The following is a 22,972-nucleotide window of genomic DNA, read 5'->3' as shown; positions in this document are numbered from 1 at the left end:
GGACACAGCTTCGTGGGGAGGGACCCATTTTAGGCTCTTCTCCAGCTGGTCTTGCCTTTGTACAACCATTTGCTCACAACCTCTTTGTTTGGTTTGGCAAAGTATTTAAAGGTGACAGCTGCATTCTAGCTTAGCCAACAGGGAGAGAGCTGTTAGCTGGTAATTCTCAATGATGGTTGTGATGGGGCCAAGGATTTGGCTTGCAGACCAAACGAGGAGTTATCTGAATTCCAGCGAAAGCAGAAGTGGTGCCTTCTTGCTTAGCTCACATCTGCTGACTTGGTCCATGTTTTGGTTTTGTCACAAACAAAACATATCTGATGTCGGTCAATCCCTGCTAAACGTTTGCTCATATTGCCTAATTAACTTGTGGCCATGTATTAGCATTATTCTCTCCAAAGAAGACTGCTTTTGGTCAGGGAAGGTGTTGTGGGTGAGAGCCCGGCTGAGGCACAGGCCTGAAGTAGCAAAGACCTGAGTGGTCAGAGCTGAATTGTGTCCGTGGAGGCAGGGAGCGAGGTGGGAAGAGTGGAGCAAAGCCAATTGGTGCCTGTGCACAGAAAAATCCCCTTGTAAGTAAAGTAGTGTGGTATTAAAGCCTGGAGATGAGAGAGCATGCAGTAGCTTTCGAGTGAAGGGGTTTCCTGCAAGATGTCGTCAACGCATGGTCCAGAAGAAACGAGTTCATCGTTGGATGTGGATGTGGTTCAGACCTTGGCCTCATTACGGTGGGTGAATGCCAGGCAGTTATCGCACTGCCTGTCTCCAGGGTGCACCTCACCCCGGTGCCTGCAGGAGCTGGCTTCAGGGGACACAGTGACACAACCTTCTAGTCGGAGTCTCTGTAAATGTATGCTCTTCAGATTGCTGCTGGTTCCCAGCAAATCCTGAGGTTTTGTCTATACTCTCCCCTCCTTTTGATGCACTTTTTGATGCGCTGCTTCCCCTAACTGTTCCACGGCCAATGAACACAAGGCGTCTCTCCCAGACTCATGAATGCTGGCCCTGAATCCTTTTTTCAGATGAGCTACAGACTTGCTCCCAGGCCTGCGCACGTTGAGTCTGCTCAGCCTCGTAACCCAGCGGAGGGGAGCAGGGTCCCTCATCCTGCTATTTACCTTTCAACCTGATAGCTGCAGCGTGCCTGCACGCAAACCCTGTTGTCGTGATGCTGCACGATGCGTCGAATGCTGAGAACTGCCCGTCTTTGAGCCGTGCAGGTCTCAAACTGTGGGCTCTGACTTACCGTGAGAATTGGAAGACTCATCCCGTGCCCTAAGAGCTGGAAAGCCACGTTCGTGGCACTCCCTGAGGGCGGCTGGAGTGATGTGACATGTTTGGTCACTCTTTGCTTTTAATCACCTCAGGCCTATGCTAATCCACTAAATCTTAAGTCTTGACATAGTTGTTTTCATTTTAGATCCTCGATTTGATCTGGTTCTTACCAGTGTGTGTGTGCCCTGGGAAACTGCACCACTTAAATTCGGGGCATCTCTCTTGGTCTGCGGCACCCCTGCTTGCCTGGCATGGGAAAGCCAGCTGGTGTTCCTTGGCCAGAGCTGTTGTGTGAATCAAGCTTCTTCTTTATACCGATCCTCTGGCAATGCTGTAGTCCAGGAACAAGGCTTTACAGCTGGGAACATAGCTAAGCTTTCATATCGGCTGTCTGTAGCAAAATAAAAGCTGTCCCCAATTCCGAGGTACAATCCTGCCTGTGCTGCTGCCGGGACGTCCTGTTCGGGACAGCGGATTCAAGCTGCTGGCTCCTGACATCGAGCCGCCCTGGCGTGCCAAGGTGATCCTGATGAATTTTTTAGCAGAGAACCAAAATAGCTAAGCCCCATTAAAGAGCTCTCCTGCAGTTAGACCACCCTGTGTGGAAGCTCTCTGTTCCTGTTCCAGCTCCCATCTAATCCTGTGATCTCTTTTTTAAAAGTGCCTTTATTCTTGCATGCAGCAAATACTTACACAGAACCACCGGGAGCTCTTCCAGGTATTACCGGATTGTCCCAATTATGGGAAACACAGGTGGTCATCCTTTCTCATACTCAAGTGTTTATGATTTTCAGCTCCAAACAGAACTGAGAGATGATAGTTGGGCAATTTTTCAGAGCGAGCTGCCAACAAGTACACTGGATCCTGACACTGCCATACTCTGTGCTTTTGACAGTGAACAAAAAAATTGTCCTTTCGCCACAAGAGTGTTAACGTGGCATAAGACCTTAGCGAAGGTGAGGCGTGGGTAGTCCTGACCGCGACATAGCTGAGATCAATCGCGTGTCGCTCAGCAGGACTGGATCTCACATCGCTGCCACTAAGTAACAGCTCTCTCTGTGCCCCCAGGGGTGCTGCATCTGTGTAACTCCTGGCACATCGTTGTGCCCTTTTTTGCTCAAGAATGCAACCTCAGACTTGCAGAAACGATGAGTAGCCCAAAAGCCACGGTCCAGAACAGGGCACAATCGTGCATTACAAGGACAGCGTGCTGTCTGCACGCTCCTCGGTGCACATGCTGCGCACAGCTGGCACTTGAGGCTTTATAAAAGTTTCAGATCAGTGGCTGCCTTTTTTATTGACGTGTCGGTGAGCACAGTGCCAGGCAGAAATGCTCCCACTCGCAGGACAGGTCCCTCGCTGGGCAGGAGGCTCATGCAGATGGAGGTGGGGATCCAACTTCTCCAGGCAAGCCCATGGGCAGAGAGTCTGCAGCGTACCTCCGCGTGTTCCTGCGCACCACCTGGCATGCAGTGAGACGGAATTAATTTTGGTTATTCTTTAGTATTCTTTTTAATTACGAGGGAGCTGAGGGGGCGTATCCGCATTGTGGTCTTGACTGTGCTAAGCAGTGATCACAAAAGTTAACGTAGTGCTGCTGTAAGCCAAATTGCAGCACGTGCAGTACAGGCAAGCATTAAAGGAGAGACAGTCAAATATTTATCTGCAGGTGAGGATGGACCATGGTTTTCTCTAGCTACCGCTCGGTGTTACCATCGCTGACTGTCTGAACGTCAGGAGATAGCTCCGAAGGAGGAGAGTGAGTGAGACCATGGATCAGCTCAAAGCTAAGGGCAGCTGTGAGAATTTGAGCAGAATCTCTTACCCTGTATTCTCCGCATCCCCCGTGGTTTTCTGACTCCTGGGTGCATCTTCTGATCTGCAGTTTGCTTTGTGTCCTGGACTGACAAACGCTGGTACGCAAAGAGGAAAGGGGATTCAGGTTCACTCAAATGGCTCAATTAATTTGCTCCTTGACAAGATTGATATCAAAATGCAGCCATTTCATGTGTTGTTAGAGCATAGAAATCTTTGTATTTCTTACATCTGTAGGTCTCGGTCATATGAATTTCAGCTCTCATTTAAGAGTAAAAGAATGGAGTTTTAGTAGAAGGGGAAAGCTGAAAATCTGGGTTCCTAAAAGCCCAAGTGCGAATGATGCAGAAAAAGAATCCAATATTTTTACTTTTTAAATTCCATTATTTCCAAGAAAATGAAGTTTACAGGACAGAAGTCTGATTATTTTCTTTGGATTGGCAGTAGTGTATTTCTAGGCATCGTGTTGAGTCCCACATTGCCTTCTCCCTTGGGTGGGTCAGGATTTTGGACTGTTCCAATGTGCCTCCTCCCACTCCATCTCCCGTACACGGGACAGCGTACAGTACATGCCTAGTGCTTCACATCGCGAATGCTGTGATTGTCATTTCAGGCTTCTTCCCCAGCATATAGTGGCTCCAACCTATACTCCCCAGATTCTTCAGCCAACTCTGGTCCCATTATCTCCGACGTGACCGAGCTAGCCCAGTCCAGCCCTTCAGCATCTCCCAGCGGCAGTCTCGATGAAAGGTAGGCTGTTGCTGTCATAAAATCTGAAACTGTCTGCATAGGGAGAGTGTGTTTCCCAATGAGCTGAGTAGACAAACACCGGTATAACGGGCTTCTTCTGTTAAGAATCCCCCGTGAGTGACAGCTGGAAAACGGTGCAGCCCTTGGTGCAGGGGACGTTCAGGTTGTTTGAACTCAATCCTGCTTACTTTACCAGGACTTTACAGAAAGCTGGACCTGTCCCTCCAGGATAGTCTTGTTCAGGACACTGCCACCTCAGCAGATTTTTGGTTGGTTGGTTGGTTTTGTTCAGCTTTAATTCTGTTTTCCAAACAATACTTGCTCCTCTGCCTGCCCCGTCTAGCGTGAACCTGTCCGGGGGGGAGTCACAGTTTGGTTTCCACAAGGAAGCCGTCTTCATTGGCCTATCTGCTCCGTCCTGTGAAATTACTGATATCCTGGGAGCAGGGTTAGCTTTGCCCTGCCCTTATAAACTCGCTGCACATAGGAGGAGGTGCAGAAAGCAGCTTCAATCCCAAGTAACTGAGAATAACACTGACAGCTCTATCCCAAACAGCAAGGGTGAAGAGACTGAGAATCTGTAGCCAGTGCAGGTCAGCTAGCGCCCGGCAGCAGCGTTTTCAACTCCTTCAGATGTACAGGCCCTAGCAGAGGTGAGAGCTGTCCTCAGATGCCAGAGGTAATACTCGGCCTCGTGCGCCCCTGCCTCGCCGGTCTGCATCAGTGAAAGCCCCTCGCAGCATCCCTCGGTGCGGCGGTTCAGCCCTTGCTCCCTGCGGCCCCGCTCCCACCAGCAGCAGCTCTTGAACTTGCTGAGCCTCCCCGGGCAAGAAGGACCCATCTTTCCTTGTGGTCTCCCGACTCCTTTTTTCTTCCTCTTCAGTAGGTTATTCCTGGCATTGGCACTTCCCCTGAGGTGCTGAATCACCCACAAATGCCATTTACTGCCTTTAATACCCTCTGCCAGGAACACTCGCTCTTAAATATAGACCATATGTTTGCTTAATGGCCCTTTTCTCTGTCCTTTTGTAGTTCCTGTCCTTTCCAGTAGGACTAATTGCACCTCTTACACCCCCAAATCAGTGAGTTTGGGTAGTAAAATTAGGGCTGACCAAAGAAGCCATCTTCCCATCCCATAAAAATAGTACATCTGAAAATGCCTGGGTGCTTATGTAAAAGGTCGATCCCAGGCTTTGTCTGCACAAGGGAGTCACTCCGCTGACCTTGTGGGAGCAGTTAAAACACTACAGCCTCTGCTATGGTGATGATTATGTCATGCATGTCTCAGAGGTGACTTTAAAAAAGGGTATATACACTATGCTACTTCTGTACTATTTAGACTCTGTCCACATCAAAAGCTGTATTGTTTTAACTATACTGTTAAAGAAAAATCACACCCTCCTTCCAATAACTTTGCCTATACAGAGCTGACTGCATGGCAGGTCCTGGACTGAGCAGCCTCACAAACCTTTAGCCACAAGAAATACACTGAGATTGCAGTAACAGCAGAAGACGTTGATGTGTCAGGGGAGCTGATTAGGATCAGAATCAGGGAAGAAATATTTAGGTACTCATTCAACCTCATCTTTGTAGCTGGCTCCGGAGGCTTTGTATGCGAAAAGGCAACAGCAGTCACGAGGATTTTTTGTCCTATTGTGTGGAAGCAGAGCTCAGAAATCGGGAATGTGTTAGTGTGAGATTTTTACCAGTTTTCTCTTTCTGTTTCTCTCAGGAGTAGTCCTGTGGTCCGTATCAAAGAAGAACCCCTGAGCCCCGCCTGCAGCCCCCAGATAGAAGAGGTCAGCCCAGGAAACCCTCCTGCTGTTGAAACTGCTCTGTCCCCCTCCACGTTCATTGACTCCATCCTGCAGGAGAACGAACCCAGCACTACAACCGCTGCAGCCAGCAACAGCACCACACAGCCTCAGCCCCAGGAAAAGTGCCTCAGCGTTGCCTGCCTCGACAAGTAAGTGCTGTGCTGAGACCGGCCAAGCTCAGGTCTTGCCAGCCATCCCACCGCTCTGTACCGTTAAGCTTTAAAAGATGCTAGCAACCTGGGCTTCCAGCCAACGTTGGAAGCAAATGTGGTCATTTGTCCAAGGAGCTCACCTGTGGCTCTGAGCGCAGCCCTCCCTGCCAGTGCCAGGGTAGATATTTTGCTCTCCCATTCCTGTTCTGCTTGTAGCCCACCACCTGAGCCCAGGCACAGAATTAAACCCCCTGCGTGGGGGACCCAGCGCTCTGCTGCAAGGGGCCACGTGGGATGCCAAAATAAGAACGGATAAAAATTACTGTGCTAAATAAGGGCTTGTTCAATCTGCCTGCTTCTCCAGCGTAGGAATTGAGTCACTGTAAGATCAGCTGTCTTTCATCTCAGGCCCAGCACATCCTCACAGTATAAAAGCTTCTGCATTGTATTTGCAGTCCAAAGGCAGCACACAGTGCAGGCAGCTTCCAGTATTGTTTGCTAGAAGCTTTAATCCCTATGGGTTTACCTGTAGGTGAGACTTGGAACCGCTGTGGGCAGCGTTTCTCCATGAGCCTGCTCTGACAGTGTGCACTATAGCACTGCCCTTGTGCTGTCCTCTGCTTTTGCCTGTCCCAGCTGCCCTCCAAATTAATAAGGGAGGAAGCTTTGCATTAAACTGTCATTTGCCCACTTAGTTCTAGTCATGGTGAATGCATTCTTCCACTCAGCTTCTTTACTCACTAGGACACAGCTTGCATCAAACTTAGGCTGGACTCAGTGGGTGGCAGGCTGAAAGTTGATGGGTAGCATTTTATTAGGGATCAGATGTGTAGTCTTATGTCTTTGATCACCACACAGTGCTCACAGATGCAACTGCAAGTGTTGGGATGAAAAACTAGAAAGTTGTTTGTCCATATCAAACTGCCAAGAACTTCTCCCTTGACCATATTGAGATCTCAGCCACTTCTCAGATCTCGGCCATTTCCTGTTCTCCCTATGTTCTGGGGAAAACAGTATCGGAATTAAGGTCTTCTCTCTCAATGCCAGGACAGACTTTCTGTCCTTAAAGTATAAAAGCAGTTTGGGCAAGACACAATTAGTTTCAGGGTCTTGGAAGGCAGCAGAGAGCTCTTTTAGCCAGAAGGCTGCTATGGATTCACACGCCCAAGCTGATGATAGTGTGACATGCGCACATTAGCGTGAATTCTGTGTTAGCCATCACTTTTCAGAGCTGTAGTGTCATAGCTCTACATGGAGAAGGGACAAAACCTGTAGAAGAAGCCCTCTTCCTTTAACATTACACAGTGAGTACAGAGAGAGCTGAAGGCTGCCCCACCACAGCAGGGTCTACAGCCTGTTGGCAGCGCGATGGAACAGGCTTTGCTGCCTTTACACCTCAGAGACGTGCGGAGTCAGGAGATGCCTGCTAACTCCTTCCTCTTGGCCTTGGAGGAGATGTTTGTCTGTAGCTTCACCTATTTGTAGACCTGTCCAGGGCGCTGCAATCCATCTCACCGGTACCAGCTGTCCTTAAAAAGAAACAGATTTTATTGTACAGCTCATCAGAAGCCGAAACTGGCCATTTAAAAGGTAATAAAAATGAAGAAAAAAAAGCACTGCCGAGAGCATCTCTGAATTATTAAGGACTCTCACAGGCTGTGCAGAAGCAGGGAAAGGACACAGAAAACATTTGTCCCTGCCCCTGCAGAGACTGAGCTCCAGACTTCATCTTAGAAAGCTTCTTAGAACTGTTTAAAAGAAAGGGCTTGTGCTTCCTCTTCTTTTGGTGCTCTCGTGCAGTTTGCAAGCAACACGGTGCTTCTCTCATCTGTTTGCAGTTCCTTTAAAGGGCATTCCAGAAGGAAGGAATGTGGCCAGTAAGGATTCCCAGCCATGCAGTAGTCCTGTATCCATATCTTGGGTCCTAGCCTGTTTGCCACATGAATTTGTAAAAGAAGAGTTGCAGCATACTGTGGTCAACCCCATGGGCACACAGTGCTAGGCAGAGTGTAACCATTTAACAGAAAATCTGTCCCTGCCCCAGGGAATTGGAAGGCAAAGTGTAAATAATAAAAGGAATCCTTAAAGAGGGCCAATAAGAAAGGTGGGGACAGACTTTTCAGCAGGGCCTGCAGCGATAGGACAAGGGGTAATGGTTTTAACCTAAAAGAGGGGATTTTCAGACTAGATCTAAGGAAGAAATTTGTTACGATGAGGGTGGTGAGACACTAGCCCAGGTTGCCCAGAGAGGTGGTCGATGCCCCATCCCTAAAAGTGTTCAAGGTCAGGCTGGACGGGGCTCTGAGCAACCTGGTCTAGTTGAAGATGTCCCTGCCCATGGCAGAGGGGTCGGACTGGATGACCTTTGAAGGTCCCTTCCAAGCCACACCATTCGATGATTCGATGATTCTAAACCATCCAGCAGTCGTACGTGCCCAGTGGGAAGTGGAATAACAAGAGCACGAATTGCACTGAGATACTGAACAGGCAGAAAGGATGACTTGCTAATTGAAGAGCTGGCAGTGAGCTGTTTTAAATGGGCAGCACACTGCTTGTCACGTCCCCAGGAGTGTGTCAGACCCTGCTTCAGAGTCTTCTCAGCGCCAAGGCATGCAGCCTCTCCGTGTGCCCCATCCCGTGGTCAGAGCTCACCGCTCAGTGCTTGCTCCTCAGGCTTTGGAGCCAAACAAGCCACGTGTCCTGGTGCCTGCGCTGCGTGCGCCGCACCAAGGACGTGACGCTGTGCAGTGCCCTTTCTCTGAGGCTTCTGTTAAATTCCCAGGAGTTTTCTCGTTGTATTGAGATGTAGGTAATAAGGGAAGTGTTTACTGATGGTAGGTGACTTTACAGTATGTCAGGGGTGCCCAAATGCCGCTCACTTGACCCAGGCACTGACAGCCTGCCAAGAAGTCTCAGCGATACCTGTTTTTCATCACACGAAGCATGTTTCAGTTGTTCTCAAATTTATTGGCGAAGAGCAGCCCTTAAGACTGCATGTAGTGCCTCTTTGTGAGCCACGCAGGCTGTTATTTAATCTACAAGACATCCTTTGTCCAAGGGAGTTTCATTGGAACTGAGAGCTGCCTTCGTGTGACCAACAGCATTTTAGCAGCAGGTGACAGTACCAAGATTCAGGCAATAAAAGGGAGCATTTGCATGGAAACACTTGACAGTGTTGCCCAAACATTATCCACCATCCACCTGGGGACCCTCGTGAGCCACTTTACAAGAGCCAAAGCCCACTGCATGCTGAAAAACATCGACACCTGCATTATTAACATAATGTATATATTTCATAGAGCAGCGGGCCACTGTGGGTCTGAACAAAGCGTTGTGTGCCAGTGCCTGTGTTTTCCCAGAGCTTCAGCGCCCTGACAGAGGTGACAGCCGCTGCGGTCCCCGTGTCAGTGCCACCCTACAGAAGCTAATATAAGCAGACCCGCATCAGAAGGAGTTTGTCTTGCTGAGAAACTTCTAACTGAGCTTGGCTGTGCTGTAACGAACCTGTGCTGTCTTCACTTGCTTTCGCAGGACTGTTTGTTTTCGTGTTTGTTTTTTGTTGTTAATAAGAATTCTGCCAGCCTGAAACTGCTTGCCTGCTTCGAAAGCGCTGCAGTGCCGTGACTGCAGTGCATTCCGCGCTGCTTAAAGTGCAGGAGCATGGTCGATTAACTGTTCTTGCCTTTGAACATAACAAACATTTCATTCCTGAAAGTGCCTGATTGTGAGTCTTTTGAATCTAGTATCCTCTTCTGTTTGTATTTTTCAGTTTGACTCGCACTTCGCAGATGTCAGAGGTCACTCGTCTTTGCCCCAGTTCTTCCTCTTCCTCACTTCATTGCAGATCACAGCAAGGGTTAGCATTTCAATAGCCGCTGTCCCCAAGCATTGTAATTCTGGGCAAGAGAGCAGGGGAACACTGCACTAAGCAGGGAGCTGTCAGTGCACTGAAGTCAGCTTTCCAAACGTTATAGGTAGTATATCAGCAAGGAAAAAGCTCACTCTAAAAATTGGCACCGAGTGGCAGACTTCTTGGCCAGCTCAACACCGCAACTAAAAAATATTGAGTGGCCAGCAGAGGCTGAACTGCTTCTCATCCTTTTAGGTGGTCTTGGCAGGGAAGGGAGGGAAGTCTGCTCTGCTGTTGTCCATGCTGTACCTGGTTTTGATGAATGGAAACTTCAGCCCTGAGAGCTGCTGGTTTGGTATTTCTTGCCAGCACAAAATTCGCACACTTCAGTAACAAAGTGTTGCATTGGAAAGCGATGGGAGCTCAGGGCTGAAATGACTTTTCTGGCGCATTTTCCATTTTTGTGATAATGACAGAACAATGCAACTTCCCACTGCAAACCTGACTGCACACCAAGATACTGTTCTAATACAGCTTTTCCACAATAAAAAACATCCCAGGTCAGGACAAAATCCATTTAGGCCAGTATCGTGTCTCCCACAAAAGCCTAGGAAAAACTACCTGAAGTATTGCCCTTAGATACCTTAAGCTAATGTACAGAATAATGCAAAAGACCAATGTCGTATGTCTTGAGCTAAAATGCGTTTCTAAATTGGTCTCTTGCCTCCGCCTCAAGGGCTGTGTCAGAGGTGGTCATTGCAGGAATCATTGCTTACAGCTCTGGTTGTTGTTCGGAGGCTGGTGGGATCTGGACCCTGCTGTCTTACACCCCGAGCCCATTTCCCAGGTACAAACAGACAGCAACGTGACAGCCTGGAGAGAGCGCACGGTCCAGAGGACTGCTTTTTTCCCCTGTATAAATGTGATAGTCATTGCAAAGCTGCTTGTCTTCTTGCTTTTAGAAAATGGAACATTTGAAAAGGAAAGCAATACAGGGAAGAAAAACAGCTCAGTGCATCGTCAGTGCTTCAGATTCGGAGGACTGGGGGTTGCTTGTCACCTAGAAGTGTCTAGTGCCCAGTCAGTTGTTTCTGGGAAATAGCCAGCAGCCTGTGCTTGGTAGAGTTAAGAATCAGAAGGGACGGGCAGCTCTGCTAGGGAAGGGAGCCAGGCTGGTGACGCTGCGAGCTGCTCACTGTGAAAGAACTGACTGTGCCTGATGGAGATCTGAGAACCATGCTCAGGAGCTCTGTGGGAGCTCCAGGTCCTTCCCGGGAAGGACAGTCTCCTCGTGGCCGTGGATCCACACTGGTGCTGGGCACTGGCTGGGCTTGCAGGCAGCTGCATTGCCGTAACACACGTGCAGGGGCAGCAGCAGGCAGCGCTGGAGGCATCGCAAGGGACTGGCAGATGGGAGTTCTCTCAGTCAGCATCCGTATCAAAATGTGCCTTTTCCCCAATAAAAAGCTGCTGCTCCTGACTGCCAGCTCAACTGGTTCCCAGCGGAGGGAGAGGCAGGTCGCCTGCTTTCTGCTGCCTCCATCAGTCATGACAAGGATCGCACGGTCAGGACTTCCCTGGCAGTGGGTTTGGCACAGCGTGCCCTGGCTCGCTCACCCCGTGTCCAGGGCCACCATGGCATCGGTATCAAACACATCTTTCTGCTGGGGAAGAGAGACAGACCCATGGAGAGCAGATCTGTTGAGTAAGAAGGTGCTATTTTTACATAGCTACTTCTCAGACTGTAAAACAGCCCACACAGAGCGAGACCACACCGCGCAGGCTGACTTTCATCACTTCATCAGATGGAAACTCAGTCGGCGAGGGTCTCGCGAGAGCCCGTGCTCTGCGGGGCTGCCCCTGGAGCCGGGGAAGCGGCGCTGGAGCGAGGCGCGCGGCGTAGCCGGGGTTTGTTATTCTTGCGAGGCGGTTGGCAGCCGGAAAGCGGAGCGAGAGCCGGGGAGCTTGCCGCAAAGATGGGCTGAGTGTGGGGATGGATGGTTGGTGTGACGGGGAAAGCAGAGCCAGGGCGTACACTTAGGACAGGGTTATTCTTTACCTCCAAAATCTTTCCAGTCCCCCTTTCCCTGCACGTCCGCATACCTGGGGACAAGCAAAGCTCTTCTGTGTCAGCGTCACCGATCCTATATCATCAGTCCGGTGTCCGTCGCATTTTCCAGGGGTTCTGCTCTTAGTTTGCAGGGCCTGATGTAGGTTACATGGGACACAGTGATTCAGCAGGACCCTCGTGTTGGAGCTCCCTGTGTCTTCCATGGGCTGCAAGCGTTGGACAGGCCTTTTGCTGGAGTATCAGCTTTGAAGAGAAGGTGTTGATCTTTCAGCACTGGAGATGGTCTCCTCGCCTTCAGAGCATGGCCTGTCTTGGGGGAACAGAGCGCTCCTGGCCTCCTTCCTCAGCACGCTTGGCTCGGGCTGCTCCTTTGGGGCTTTTGGGCTTTAGGGACACGGGCACAGACCTTACGGAGCCCTTGGCCCCCTCCATCTCCATGTCTTGTGCAGCAACCTCTTTTCTCTCCTGGAGACACTGGTTCCTCTTGCTTCAACCCACAATGCACTTGGAAAGTCACGGGAGACTGTATTTCTCCAGAGAATCACACTCTGCCTTTCTTCCCTGCTCGGTGAGCAGTTTTTGATGGCAAACCTAGCCTGGTGTCGGATGTGGCTCAGCACAGCAGAGCAGGACTGCGGGGAGAGTTACTGGCCAGCAGTGCTGGGAACCAGACAGCAACTACCCATTTCCAGTTCAACATCGACAACGGTGGTTCAGGGGCCCCCTGTCTCCTTCTGCAAAGAAACGGGGAGACTCGCTTCGAAGGCCTGGAGTTTGTTAGTAGTCCAGTCCCAGTGTCGCTTTTTGCGTGATCTGGATCATACCCCTGCTTGGACTCCATCCCCTCAGGGGTGGAAGGACCAGCTGGTCACAGGCGGGTTTTCTAATGACACCTTGGCCGGGACTGGTCCATTCCACGCTGCTGGACGTTCCTAACTGTGGGATTGCTGAAATCCATCAGAGCATTTCAGGTGCTGTGCAGTGAAGACTTTGGAAGTCATTTAAAAGCACAAACTTGGATAAGTAATTTATTTGCAGTATGCTCATGGATCTTAGCTCTAAAAAAGAGTTGCAGATCTCTGCAGCTCCCGCTTGCATGCGCGGGAGAGGTAAGGCAGGAATGTGTTCATGGGCTGCGTCTGTAGCCAGCTTTCCTGTGGCCCCAAGCACAGTATTCCCAGAATGAGGATATTTGTTGTTCTGGCAGGATGCTCGTTTCTGCTGCTAGGCTTTCTGAGCTGCGATGTGACCTTGCGGCCTCTTTCCATTTTCTGCAGCAATGACAAAATAGACTTGATTTTGTAATCCTCGTGGTGCTGCTGTAGGATGAGAGAGAATGTAAAAGCTCTGGAGTGGTGAGACGGGGAGGTTCACGCCAGGTGCCGGTGAGGGACCTGGAACTGGCCGTGCTGTGGCTGAGTCCGTACCCCCGCAGTCGCGTGTTTGCCGCACCGCGGGGGCTCGGGGATGATCGGTCTCCCAAAGGGATCATCGCAGAAACGCTCCTCTGCGGGATGCTGGTGGCAGCGGTAGCTGAGGCGGGAGATGACAAACTCCACAGCAGCTGCAGACCCTCCAAGAAGAGAAGTAGCTTCCTGGCGTTTTTCTAATTCCCGTGAGACTGAAAACTGCAGCGTTGCTGTTTGCCTCGTGCTTGTGCACGTCTGCCCGTGCCTCTCTGACATCTTCAGCTGCCAGTGTTGGGTCTCCCTGTGCAGGACCTACGCTGCCGGTCCCTTGTGGGCACCTTCAGTAGCCAAAAAGAGCCCTTTTAGGACAGAGAACATGCTGGATTGAATATGGGGCCATGCCAGAACTGATGACTGTGCAATAAACTGAACCTGCTGCTGCTAACCTTGCCAAATTCGGGGGCTTTTCAGCAGGGCCACGGGTCAAACCCTGGGCCACTAACAAACGTGACTCTTCTTCCCAAGAGTGCTCATGAGAGAGCCTTGCAGGCTTTTTGGTAGCGCCACAAAGTTTAGGTCATCCACTTTTCTTCTCTTATTGTGAAGCATCGTGGACACAAGTGCCTCAAGCACTGTGGAACCGGAGAATAAGAGAATGAGGCCAGTTCCCCACTTCACCATCACCTCTGCAGCCCTCGCTGTCCTTCTGCTATCCAGCTGAGCGTTCTCTGGAGCTCAGTCTTGCAGCCCTAGGTCTAGGTCAGTTAAAAACAATCTTGGCCGGGATTGCTCGTGCTCTGCCACCCGCCTTCTTCTGCAGCATTATCCCAGGGCTCTGCAGGAGGGAACGAGCCATGTCCTCGGACCTGGCCTGGTTTGCCTTATGGCCTGGCTTGTGGGGCTGGTGCTTCAGTGCCGTCCATCCCAGCACAGCGTCCAGTTTGCAGGTGGCTATGGAGGGAGCCCGGCTTTGACAAGATGCCAGCTTTCAGTGGCAAAGATAGCTGAGATGAATTACGCTGTTAGTCCTCATCCTGGACTTGCTGTCTGCCAGCAAGTGAGCTGGGATTTACGCGGGGGCTTGGTGCTTCTTCCCCCGTGCCCCGCCATGCGGATGGACGCTCTCTGGTGCTGCCGGGAGCCGTGCAGGGATGTGCGCAGGTCAGGATGCAGTGGGAAGGTTTGTTTCCCCAGGTACACGGAAGCAGCTTTAGTTCTCCCCATTGCTACTAGAAACTCCATCTCCTGATGAGCAAATAGAAGTTTTCCCCATTGCCAGTCCAGATGCAAAGGTCTTTTCTGGCCAGCGGCGGTCCCTTTGAAACTTTTCCCCCAAAGCAAGTTGTTGCAGGGAAGAAGGTTTGTCGCCCTGCCTTTGTCATGTGTCCACAGCCAGGAGGTGCCAAGCAGAGGCGGTCCTTGCGTTTGGACTGAAACAAGGGTCCAAAGCTGCTTACTGTAAAGGCGCAGCTGCACCGAGCTCCCTGCCAGCCCACGGTGGTTGGTGGTTACCAAGACCCTAACCACAGAGCCCTAAATGGCTTGCAGAAATCCTGGGGTTCGTAAGAAATTCACTGTTTCCTCCTTCGTCTGGGTTGCTTTCGCCCTCGGACCTCTGGGGAGGAAGAGTCTCCAGGCTCAGGCCGGAGGACTAGGTGGAGAGGGGGAGAGAGCATCGCCGTAGCCTCCTACCGCAACCCCTGGGCTCGCCGGCAGCCGGAGCAGGCGTCTGTGCAGAGCCAGGAATCCCAGCCCCGCTCTCCTGCGCGGGTTGGAGGAGGGTTGCAGTCCTTGGGTGGATAAAGTCCCCTTAGTAGCCCAGAACCTGGGAGAGGGCTTCTCAGCATTGATCGCCTGCGCTCCTCTTTCTTTTGCCCAGGAATGAACTCAACGACCATCTGGACACCATCGATTCCAACCTGGATAACCTTCAGACGATGCTGACCACACACGGCTTCAGCGTAGACACGAGCGCGCTATTAGATGTGAGTATCTCCTCCCTCCTGCCTGTCCTTCCAGGAGCCGGGCCCCAGCTGCGTCCCGCGGTACCATGTGCGTGTGGCTTGCAGTGGCAGATGGACCACGGTAGCTTCAACCATGAATTTCCACAGCACGCCTGGGTTTGCTTTCTTTCCCTACACTAATCATTCTTTCCTTTGGCAGCTGTTTAGCCCTTCAATGACGGTTACAGACATGAACCTTCCCGACCTGGACAGCAGCCTTGCCAGTGTGAGTAGCTGTTAAAAATCCCTCCATGCACACACAGCTGCCAGAATGAAGTGTGTCCTGCTGTTCTGCAGCAGCCTCTCCGTGTGATTAAAGGAAGGCTCTGACAGGCTCTGAAGAGTGTCCAGGCCAGCCCCAGCCCGGAGGGAGGGGATGTGGGAGAGAGGAGGAACGCGGAGCCCTGCACGGGCTGGGGGAGCCACCGAGGGGAAATAATTCAATTAGCACTGCGGCTTTCTCTGAGCAGCTCACACAGAGAGCGGGGCTACTTCATCACTCATACTCGGTTAATTAGGTGCTGAGACTTCCATCTCTCACGTGAGCTCTGCCCCCTGAACGGGGAAGTGCACTGAAGCCTATAGAGCTGCATGTGGTTTCCATAAACCCGTCCTTCTGACTTTCCTAAATTGTCAGGAGGTTTTCTCAAGGCAAACTCCATCATGTGCTGTGTTAGTTATTTTATTTACTTGCGTATCATCAGCGCTGAACACCGTGCATGGCACTAATACAGACTCTCCTTGCAAGAGCCAGTGCTGCCTGATAAAATGATTTTTTTGTCAGATAGGGGTGTTTAGTCAAACACAGCATTTCGTGGCTGCGTTGAGAAAGCACTTGGAGCAGCAGGCTGGAAGTTACGTTCAAAACCGGCGAGTCCCAGACCCTCAGAGTAGCCAGTAGCCTGATGACCGGAGCGCTCCTGGGCTGGGGCAGAGCCAGGTCCCTCTCCCGGCCCCGGTTCAGAGCAGCGCCTGCAGCCCCAGTGTTCCGCTGGCTGCGTGCACGCTCCGGCTCCAGGGCTGCGGCGCCGGCCTCGCTCTGCCCTGGGACGCGTATCGGTGTTTGCACAAAATGGAACAACTCCGCGAGAAGAGCTGAGAGGGAGACCAAGATAAACAACAGCCTGGGGGCTGCCATGAGTGCAGGAGAGAGAGTCTGGTCCAGGTCAGAACAAGCAGGGGGTCTCCTGCTCCAGTTGATACAGTGAGCAAGAGACCCTCAGCTGGTCTCTAGCCCCTTCTCTCCCCCTCACTTCTTTCTTTTTTTTTTTTTTTATCGGAAAAAGCACAAAGGGATCTTGTGTTTTCTCCCCCCAGTGCAGAACAGGAAACATCTTGAAAGTTTTTGCAAAACAGGAAAGCCCAAATTTAGTCTCTTTGCTGGGGACCTTGCGGGCCCACAGGTGATGCAACGTATGCTCCTGGGATGGCTGTGAAGACGGTGTTAATGCCAGTGTTACGGAGCAGGGGGAGCGCAGACAGCACCCTGTCCCTCTCCAAAGTACATCTTTAGAGACCTTGTGGCTTTTCCCTAAGCAAAACAATTCCCACGAGCTCTTTTGGGGTACACCTTACCCCGCCTGGGATGCAGGGTAGAATACAGAAAAGGAGTTCCCGGTTAATAATTCTGCAGCATCTCTGGTGCCTGTCTCTTGCTAGACATTTCTCTACCTTTTTGCTTCTTTCTGCTGCCCAGCGGTGTGACGCAGACACCCGATGGCTAGCCAAGTCCTTTGGATATTTGCAAGGAAAAAGGGCTGTATGGGGAAGTGCAGAGGTGCAGGGCACAGTTTTACACGTGTGCAGACCAACACCTACCCCGTAAGTTGTTTAATCAAGTTTCCAACTGACTCGAGGCTCTGCTGCAGCAGCTGGGGCTGGGGCTGGCTGGGCCGGGAAAGCAGGACAAAGGATTAGCGGGATTTGGGAGAAGAACATGAGCAGTGAAGATTCAGTAATTCAGAAATGAATTACTTTGTGTCGTTGAGCTGAGAGTAACACCGTAGAAAATCTGGAAGCAGGATTTACCAAAAGAGTCTTAACTGGTGTCCTTTGAAATTCACAGCTTAGCTCTTCAGCTCAAGCAGTGGTTGGATCGAGGTCACTTGCGTATTATTTATCTCCTGTGTAATGTCGGGAGGGGTATCTTGTTAGGCTTTGTCTTCACCCAGCCTTCACACTACAAAAACCCCCGTGCTGGCTGTAGGTTGAGCTGCAGGGTTCCTAAATTGTGGCCAGACGCTCCGTGAAGACCTGCGTGCTCACAAGCGGTCTGCTTTTACTTAGTGCCGGTTGCTAACCGGTAACAAAAAACGCTGGGTACGCATTGAAATACTTGCTAAGGTGACTTTTCCGTGGCAGCAGTTGATGTAATAAGTAGCCACGGGATTATTCGCTGACTGTAAATCCAGAGAGGGAAAGTGATCCCGCAGGAGAGTCTCTGCTCAGGCATTGTCTTCCCCGTGGCACCGGTGGAGAATCCTGCTCGGCAATCTGGGATTAGCAGGCTCAGCGCCGTATTCCCTGGATGACGTTAGCTCTGAGAGTGGCGGGGCTTCCCCCCTGACTTTGCGGTGAGCGGAGCTTCTCGGGTGGGCAGAGCTGTTTCTCCCGCTTCCAGAGTTTTTCTCCCTGTAACACTGACGTCTCAGCCTTTCCAACCCAGTCATGCCTGTGGGACAGGGGTGTGAACCGGGATCGTGTCCTCAGCCACAGCCCCGGTCGCTCTGGCAGCTTGCCGGGACTGGCAGCTCTCAGGTGCTTTAGTAGCAATAAGACTTCCAATAAATAAAAGTAAATTAAAAAACCAAAATGACTCATTACAAATGTGTCCTGAAGGCTTTCCCCGGGATTTTAGATCCCGGGATGCAGAAAGGCTTCATGCTGTGATCAAAGGGAGCGTTGCAGAGCAGGACCTTTGCGTATAGAAGAGAGGATCTGCGAAACCAGGGTCGTGTACTGCCCAAACCGGTCACGTTTGCGACCTGGGAGCTGGAGCGCTCCACACAGGCTGCGTCTGGATCTGCGCAGGGTCACCGACAACCTTGTAAACCTCTGAGGATGTCTCTCGCTGCCTTAGTGGGGCTTCGAGGCTGTAAATCACGGCTTGCTTTGCGCAGTGCGTGTGTCGGGTCAGTCCCGAGGCGGGCGCAGAGAGGACCCCCGCACGTCTGACCCGTGCAATGCGCTTACTGACCCGGTCTTTCTCCCTGCAGATTCAGGATCTCCTTTCGTCCCAGGAACAGCAGAAACCTACTGAGACAGAGGCCAGCACAGCAGACACAGGTACCGGGCAGCTGTCTTGGTGTTCAGTGACGCGGTAGCGTGAGAATTGAGGCCGTGGCAAAATCATTCCTCCTCCCAAAAAGTGTATTTGGCTGAGAGAGATGAGGCTGTTGAGCCTGGAAAAGAGAAAGCACGGAGGGGGATCTTGGCTGTACATATAAATCCCTGGTGGGAGGGAATGAAGCAGAGGGAGCCAGGCTTTCCTCAGTGGTGCCCAGGGACAGGGCAAGAGGCCATGGCACAGATGGAAAGACATGAAATTCCATCAGAACAGAAGACACTTTTTTTTTGCTGTGAGGGTGGTCAAACGCTGGCACAGACTGCCCGGAGAGGCTGGGGAGATGTTCAGACCCGGTCCTGGGCAGCCTGCTCCAGCTGACCCTGCCTGAGCAGGGGGTCGGAGCAGACACGCTCGAGGTCCCTGCCGACCCTGGGATTTCTGTCTGCGTGGGATCGCGTGGACCGTCACGGTGCCGCTCTCCCTTCACGGCAGCAACCCCAGCACCCAGCTGCGGGCTCTGCGTCTCGCAGCCTGGTCAGGGCCCTCTCCCTGAGTCAGTGTGTCCACGGAGGCACAGAAAAGCCCCCGGTCCCTCACTTCGTGTCCCAGAGAGCAGGCTGGAACCCCGCTAAGGTCAAATTCTGGTTCCTTGCCGATGTGCACGAGTCCCGGTGTCTCACCGCTTGAGTGGCGAGGAGCGCTTCTTGAAAGTAGCGAGGAAACAGTTGACGTCGGCGGTTTCAAGAGCGAAACCTCGTCGCTCTCGTTCCTCTGCCCGGCGTTCAGTTCGCTGGCCCTCCTCTCGAAAGGGGCTACCGTCGTGCAAACTCTTTTCTTTGCAGGAAAGCAGCTGGTGCACTACACAGCCCAGCCCCTCTTCCTGGTGGACTCGAGCGCCGTCGACATGGGGAGCGGAGACCTGCCGATATTCTTTGAGCTGGGGGAAGGGCCGTATTTCACGGACGGAGACGAGTACTCGGAAGATCCCACCATCTCCCTCTTGTCAGGGACTGAGCAGTCCAAACCCAAGGACCCTGCGATATCCTAAGGCCCAGGGCAGGGTGAAAGAGCGGAAGAGAAAATACGCCCTAAAGGGAAATCCAGCCGTCAGCCTCCTCGCTTTGCACAGACATTGAAAGCTCTAAACACCCTCTGGTTCATGTTCGCTTCCCCCGGCACTGTGAGGATTTCATTTGTGTGTGTGCTTAATGAGGTGTTTTGAAATCTGCTTTAGATTCTAGCCACCCAGCGCTCCTCCAGTTTGGCGGACGTCGAGGCGGAGGGGGGGGCCGAGCCGCGCAAGGGCCACCCCCCCCCTCCATCGCCCCACCGCCGCCGTCGTCGCGTGATCGTCGCCCGACCTGCCGCGGAGGCTCGGACGGGCACCGCCGCGGCTCCGGTGAGCGGGCAGGAGAGCCCTGCTCGCCGCAGAACGGACAGCCGCTACGCGATGCTTGCGTTTTCGTTTCGCGCCCCTGCCGAGGGCGGCAGCCGTGCCCCCGGTGAGACGCCGGCGGCAGCGGCGGTGGTGGTGGTGGTGGTGGCGGTGGGGGGGGCATGGCCGTGGGGTGCTCCTCCCGGCCGGGAAGCGGGACGCTCGCCGGGTGTACAGACGGGGTAGCTTTTCTGAGGAAGGGAGTTCCCCCTCCACCCCCTGTCCCCTTCCCTCCTCGCCCCCGGAGAGGCGGATGCGATGGTTTTTAAAAGAGAAATAAAAGTTTGCCGATCTGGCGCCGGTGGGTTGGATCCCGTTGTGGTCTCTGCCTTGCGGTCTGATCCCCCGAGGGTCTCCGTGTGCGCGTGGGCCCCGGGGTTGCCCCCATGCCCAGCTTTATCTTCTCTTCTTATTTTCTCTTGCTCTGTGTGTTTCTTTTCATTTGTTTCTTTGGTTTTGTTTTCCTTTTGCTTAGCAGTAAAAATTTGTACATTTACACTTCAGATTGTTAATAGTAAAAACTGTATTTTGAATTTTTACATGAGAGAAGAAGAACCCACTTCTATCTATATATATATAAATATCTCTCTATATATATACATACAAATATATATAAAACAAATGGTCTGTCACCTGGTGGCTTTTCTATGGTTGAAAGCTTTATTTTTGTCATCTTTTCGGGAAGCGGATGGGATAAAGGCCCAGGAATTGCCCTTCATGTCCCCGGACGCCCTGTGCTGTGGGGCGAGGATCCCGGTGCTGGTGCCGGTGCCTTCTCCGGCATTGGCCGTGCGGGAGCCGGAGGTGTTACCGCGCTTCTCCCATGGCAGCCAACAACGGGGCGGGGGGGGGGGTGTGTGTTTGAATCCCGTGCTGTGGCTCCCTTGCCTAAATCCCGGGCTGGGCTCCGGGACCGAGTTTTCCAGGATGTTTCAGAGGAGGAGATGGCAGCGGGGCCCGCGCCGACGCACCAGAGGTGTGGTGGACGCTGTGCGCACCTTTAGGGGTGCTTTTTTTTTTTTGTTAAAAAGAACAATAAAAAAAATCTTGGTTGTTATGTTCAGAGCATTCGAACCTCCCTCCGTCCCGCTCTCCTCCGCTCTGGGCCGGTGGCACGTGCTGCTTGGTCACCCCGAAGTCACGGAGACCTCTCGGTGTTGGGGTTCAACCGTCTCTGCCGCCTGGGCTCCGTCTTCGAGGTCCGAGAGCCGGTCTAGCTGAGATCCGTCGCGGGTTGCTGCCCTTCCTGACGAGACGGGAAGCCGTGCCGGCCCGTGACCTTGTCCGAACCGCAGCGCCTGGTGCCAGGAGCTCCCTGTGGGGACGGGGGGACACCGGCAGGAGCCCCACCAGTGTCCCGCACACCCTGAAATGCTCCATTGGGGACCTGGTGTGGGTGGTCTGGAGCCCCAACCTCGGCTCATAGGCAAAGTCCCCGCCGTCCCTTCTCGCGAGGCACCGAAACAGATTTGGGGACGAGTTGTCCCTCTGACCCTGCTGCTTCTCCAGGTCTCATCCGGGGAGGGGGACACGATGATGTGTGACAGGGCCGGCGTATCTCGATGCACCATCGCGTCCGCTTTAGCCGGGTTACTTGTCGGTGCCGTCGAGCATCTCCCGTCCCCATCAACGTGCTGCCTGCCCCGGTGCTCGCGGTGACGGGCTCTGCCGTTACCTTCTGAGCTGGGGGACAGGGATGTCCCCGCTCCACAGCGTCAATCCCATGGAGCGGGGGACAGTTGGCGTCCGACCCCTTCTCCAGCTCAGCCCGGCCCTGCCTTGGCCCGCTCAGAGGTGTTGTCCCCTCCAAACGGTGGTGGCCTGTCCGGCGTTCAGGTCCACTGCCACCTCTCCCCCGGGAGAGGGGTCACCTCCCGCTCCCGCTGTGCCAGCCCCCCCGGCTCCTTCTCCCCGGACCCCCGTCTCCCTCGTTCCCTCCCTGCCCTTTATGCCAGATGTTTGCCTTTGCTCCTCCTCTCCCTCAGCCCTTGAAATGGCTCCGCTTCGACTTTTCTCCCACGTTCTGCCGTCGGGTTTGGTGTGCCGGTTGTCTCCCCGAGGTTGTCCACCCCGAAGTCGTCACCCCGGTGGACGTCTGCTCCGCCAACGCTGCCTTCATCTTCTGGAGCAAGAGAAGGGAATCGCTACGGCGAGGGGAGGATGCCGCCTTCACGATGAGACCCGCGGGTGCGTTTCCCCAAATTCACACGATTGACGGGTCCGCGGTGCCGTGAGCTCAGCCCGAGGGTCCCGACCCTGACACCGCTGCGGTGACGGAGGGGTGACGTGTGAGGACACCCTCAGCTCCACGCAGCAGGATCAACCCCTGCTTCTGCGGCTCAACCAAAAGTCGTGTGTCTGGCCATCGGCAGAACGAGACTTCCTTTAATAGCCCAGGCGTAATTAAGCAATTAAAGACTGGCTGGGCGACAACACCCGTGCAGAGGTATGCTCTGCAGGGACCGGGGCTCGGCCCATGCTCCGCAGCATTTCCACCGATGGACGGACCAGGGGGGCACGGGGACGCCGAGGGAGCCACGGGGACGGCAGCCGCGGGGTCCCGGGGACGGAGCCGGATGGTCCGGCGGGATGGAGGACGTTTGGGCACGGGATGGAGCGCGTGGCAGGGCCAGCCCCGCAAGCCACAGAAGCTCTGCTCCGTGGCAAGGAGGACGAGGGAGCGTCGTGCCCTGCCTGTAGGGTTGATGAGGCGGCTGGAAACGATCCCGTTACTTGACAAGGTCATTACAAACGTGGAGAAAGTGTAGGAGCCGACAAAATCACTGCACGCTGCGGGTAACGCTTCCCGGTGAGGGACTGCCCGGTCTGCGCGGCGCATTGGACGGGAGCCGGTGTGCACGCCCGCACCGGCAGGTCGAGATGGAAGCTGAAGGCAGATGAGTTCAGCCTGGGAAATGGGGTTTCCAGTGCTGCCGTGTTTGACCTCCGGAGTGACGGATCTGCCCCCCCCCGATGCCGTCGGCTCAGGCCACCAGCTTTTCTGGCAGGGGCTTTGGCTTGCGGTGGATTAGTGCCCTCCCCTCGGACGCCGTCAGCAGCCCTCGCTGCCCGAGGATGCCCGGGGTGACGGCTCCGTGCTCCCCGTTTT

General features: G+C 53.2%; 1 protein-coding gene across 4 annotated transcripts in view; it reads left to right on the top strand.

Annotated features, from left to right (window-relative positions):
• HSF1 (heat shock transcription factor 1) overlaps positions 1–20,495 on the top strand; it is a 71,333-nt gene extending 50,838 nt beyond the window's left edge. Inside the window, exons 8-14 of one of the 4 annotated variants that reach the window (XM_075024133.1) lie at positions 3,704–3,840; positions 5,573–5,806; positions 9,579–9,665; positions 15,019–15,124; positions 15,303–15,368; positions 18,358–18,427; positions 19,271–20,495. In XM_075024133.1, coding sequence (XP_074880234.1) covers positions 3,704–3,840; positions 5,573–5,806; positions 9,579–9,665; positions 15,019–15,124; positions 15,303–15,368; positions 18,358–18,427; positions 19,271–19,476 — 906 coding nt within the window. In that variant the 3' untranslated portion in view covers positions 19,477–20,495. The remainder of the gene's footprint in view (positions 1–3,703; positions 3,841–5,572; positions 5,807–9,578; positions 9,666–15,018; positions 15,125–15,302; positions 15,369–18,357; positions 18,428–19,270) is intronic. The other 3 variants (XM_075024134.1, XM_075024135.1, XM_075024136.1) reach the window with 3 other exon arrangements.
• The last annotated feature ends 2,477 nt before the right edge of the window (positions 20,496–22,972 follow it).

This window comes from Buteo buteo, chromosome 3, assembly GCF_964188355.1.
Source record: "Buteo buteo chromosome 3, bButBut1.hap1.1, whole genome shotgun sequence".
Lineage (NCBI taxonomy): Eukaryota > Metazoa > Chordata > Aves > Accipitriformes > Accipitridae > Buteo > Buteo buteo.
This window is presented reverse-complemented; position numbering and strand designations above follow the sequence as displayed.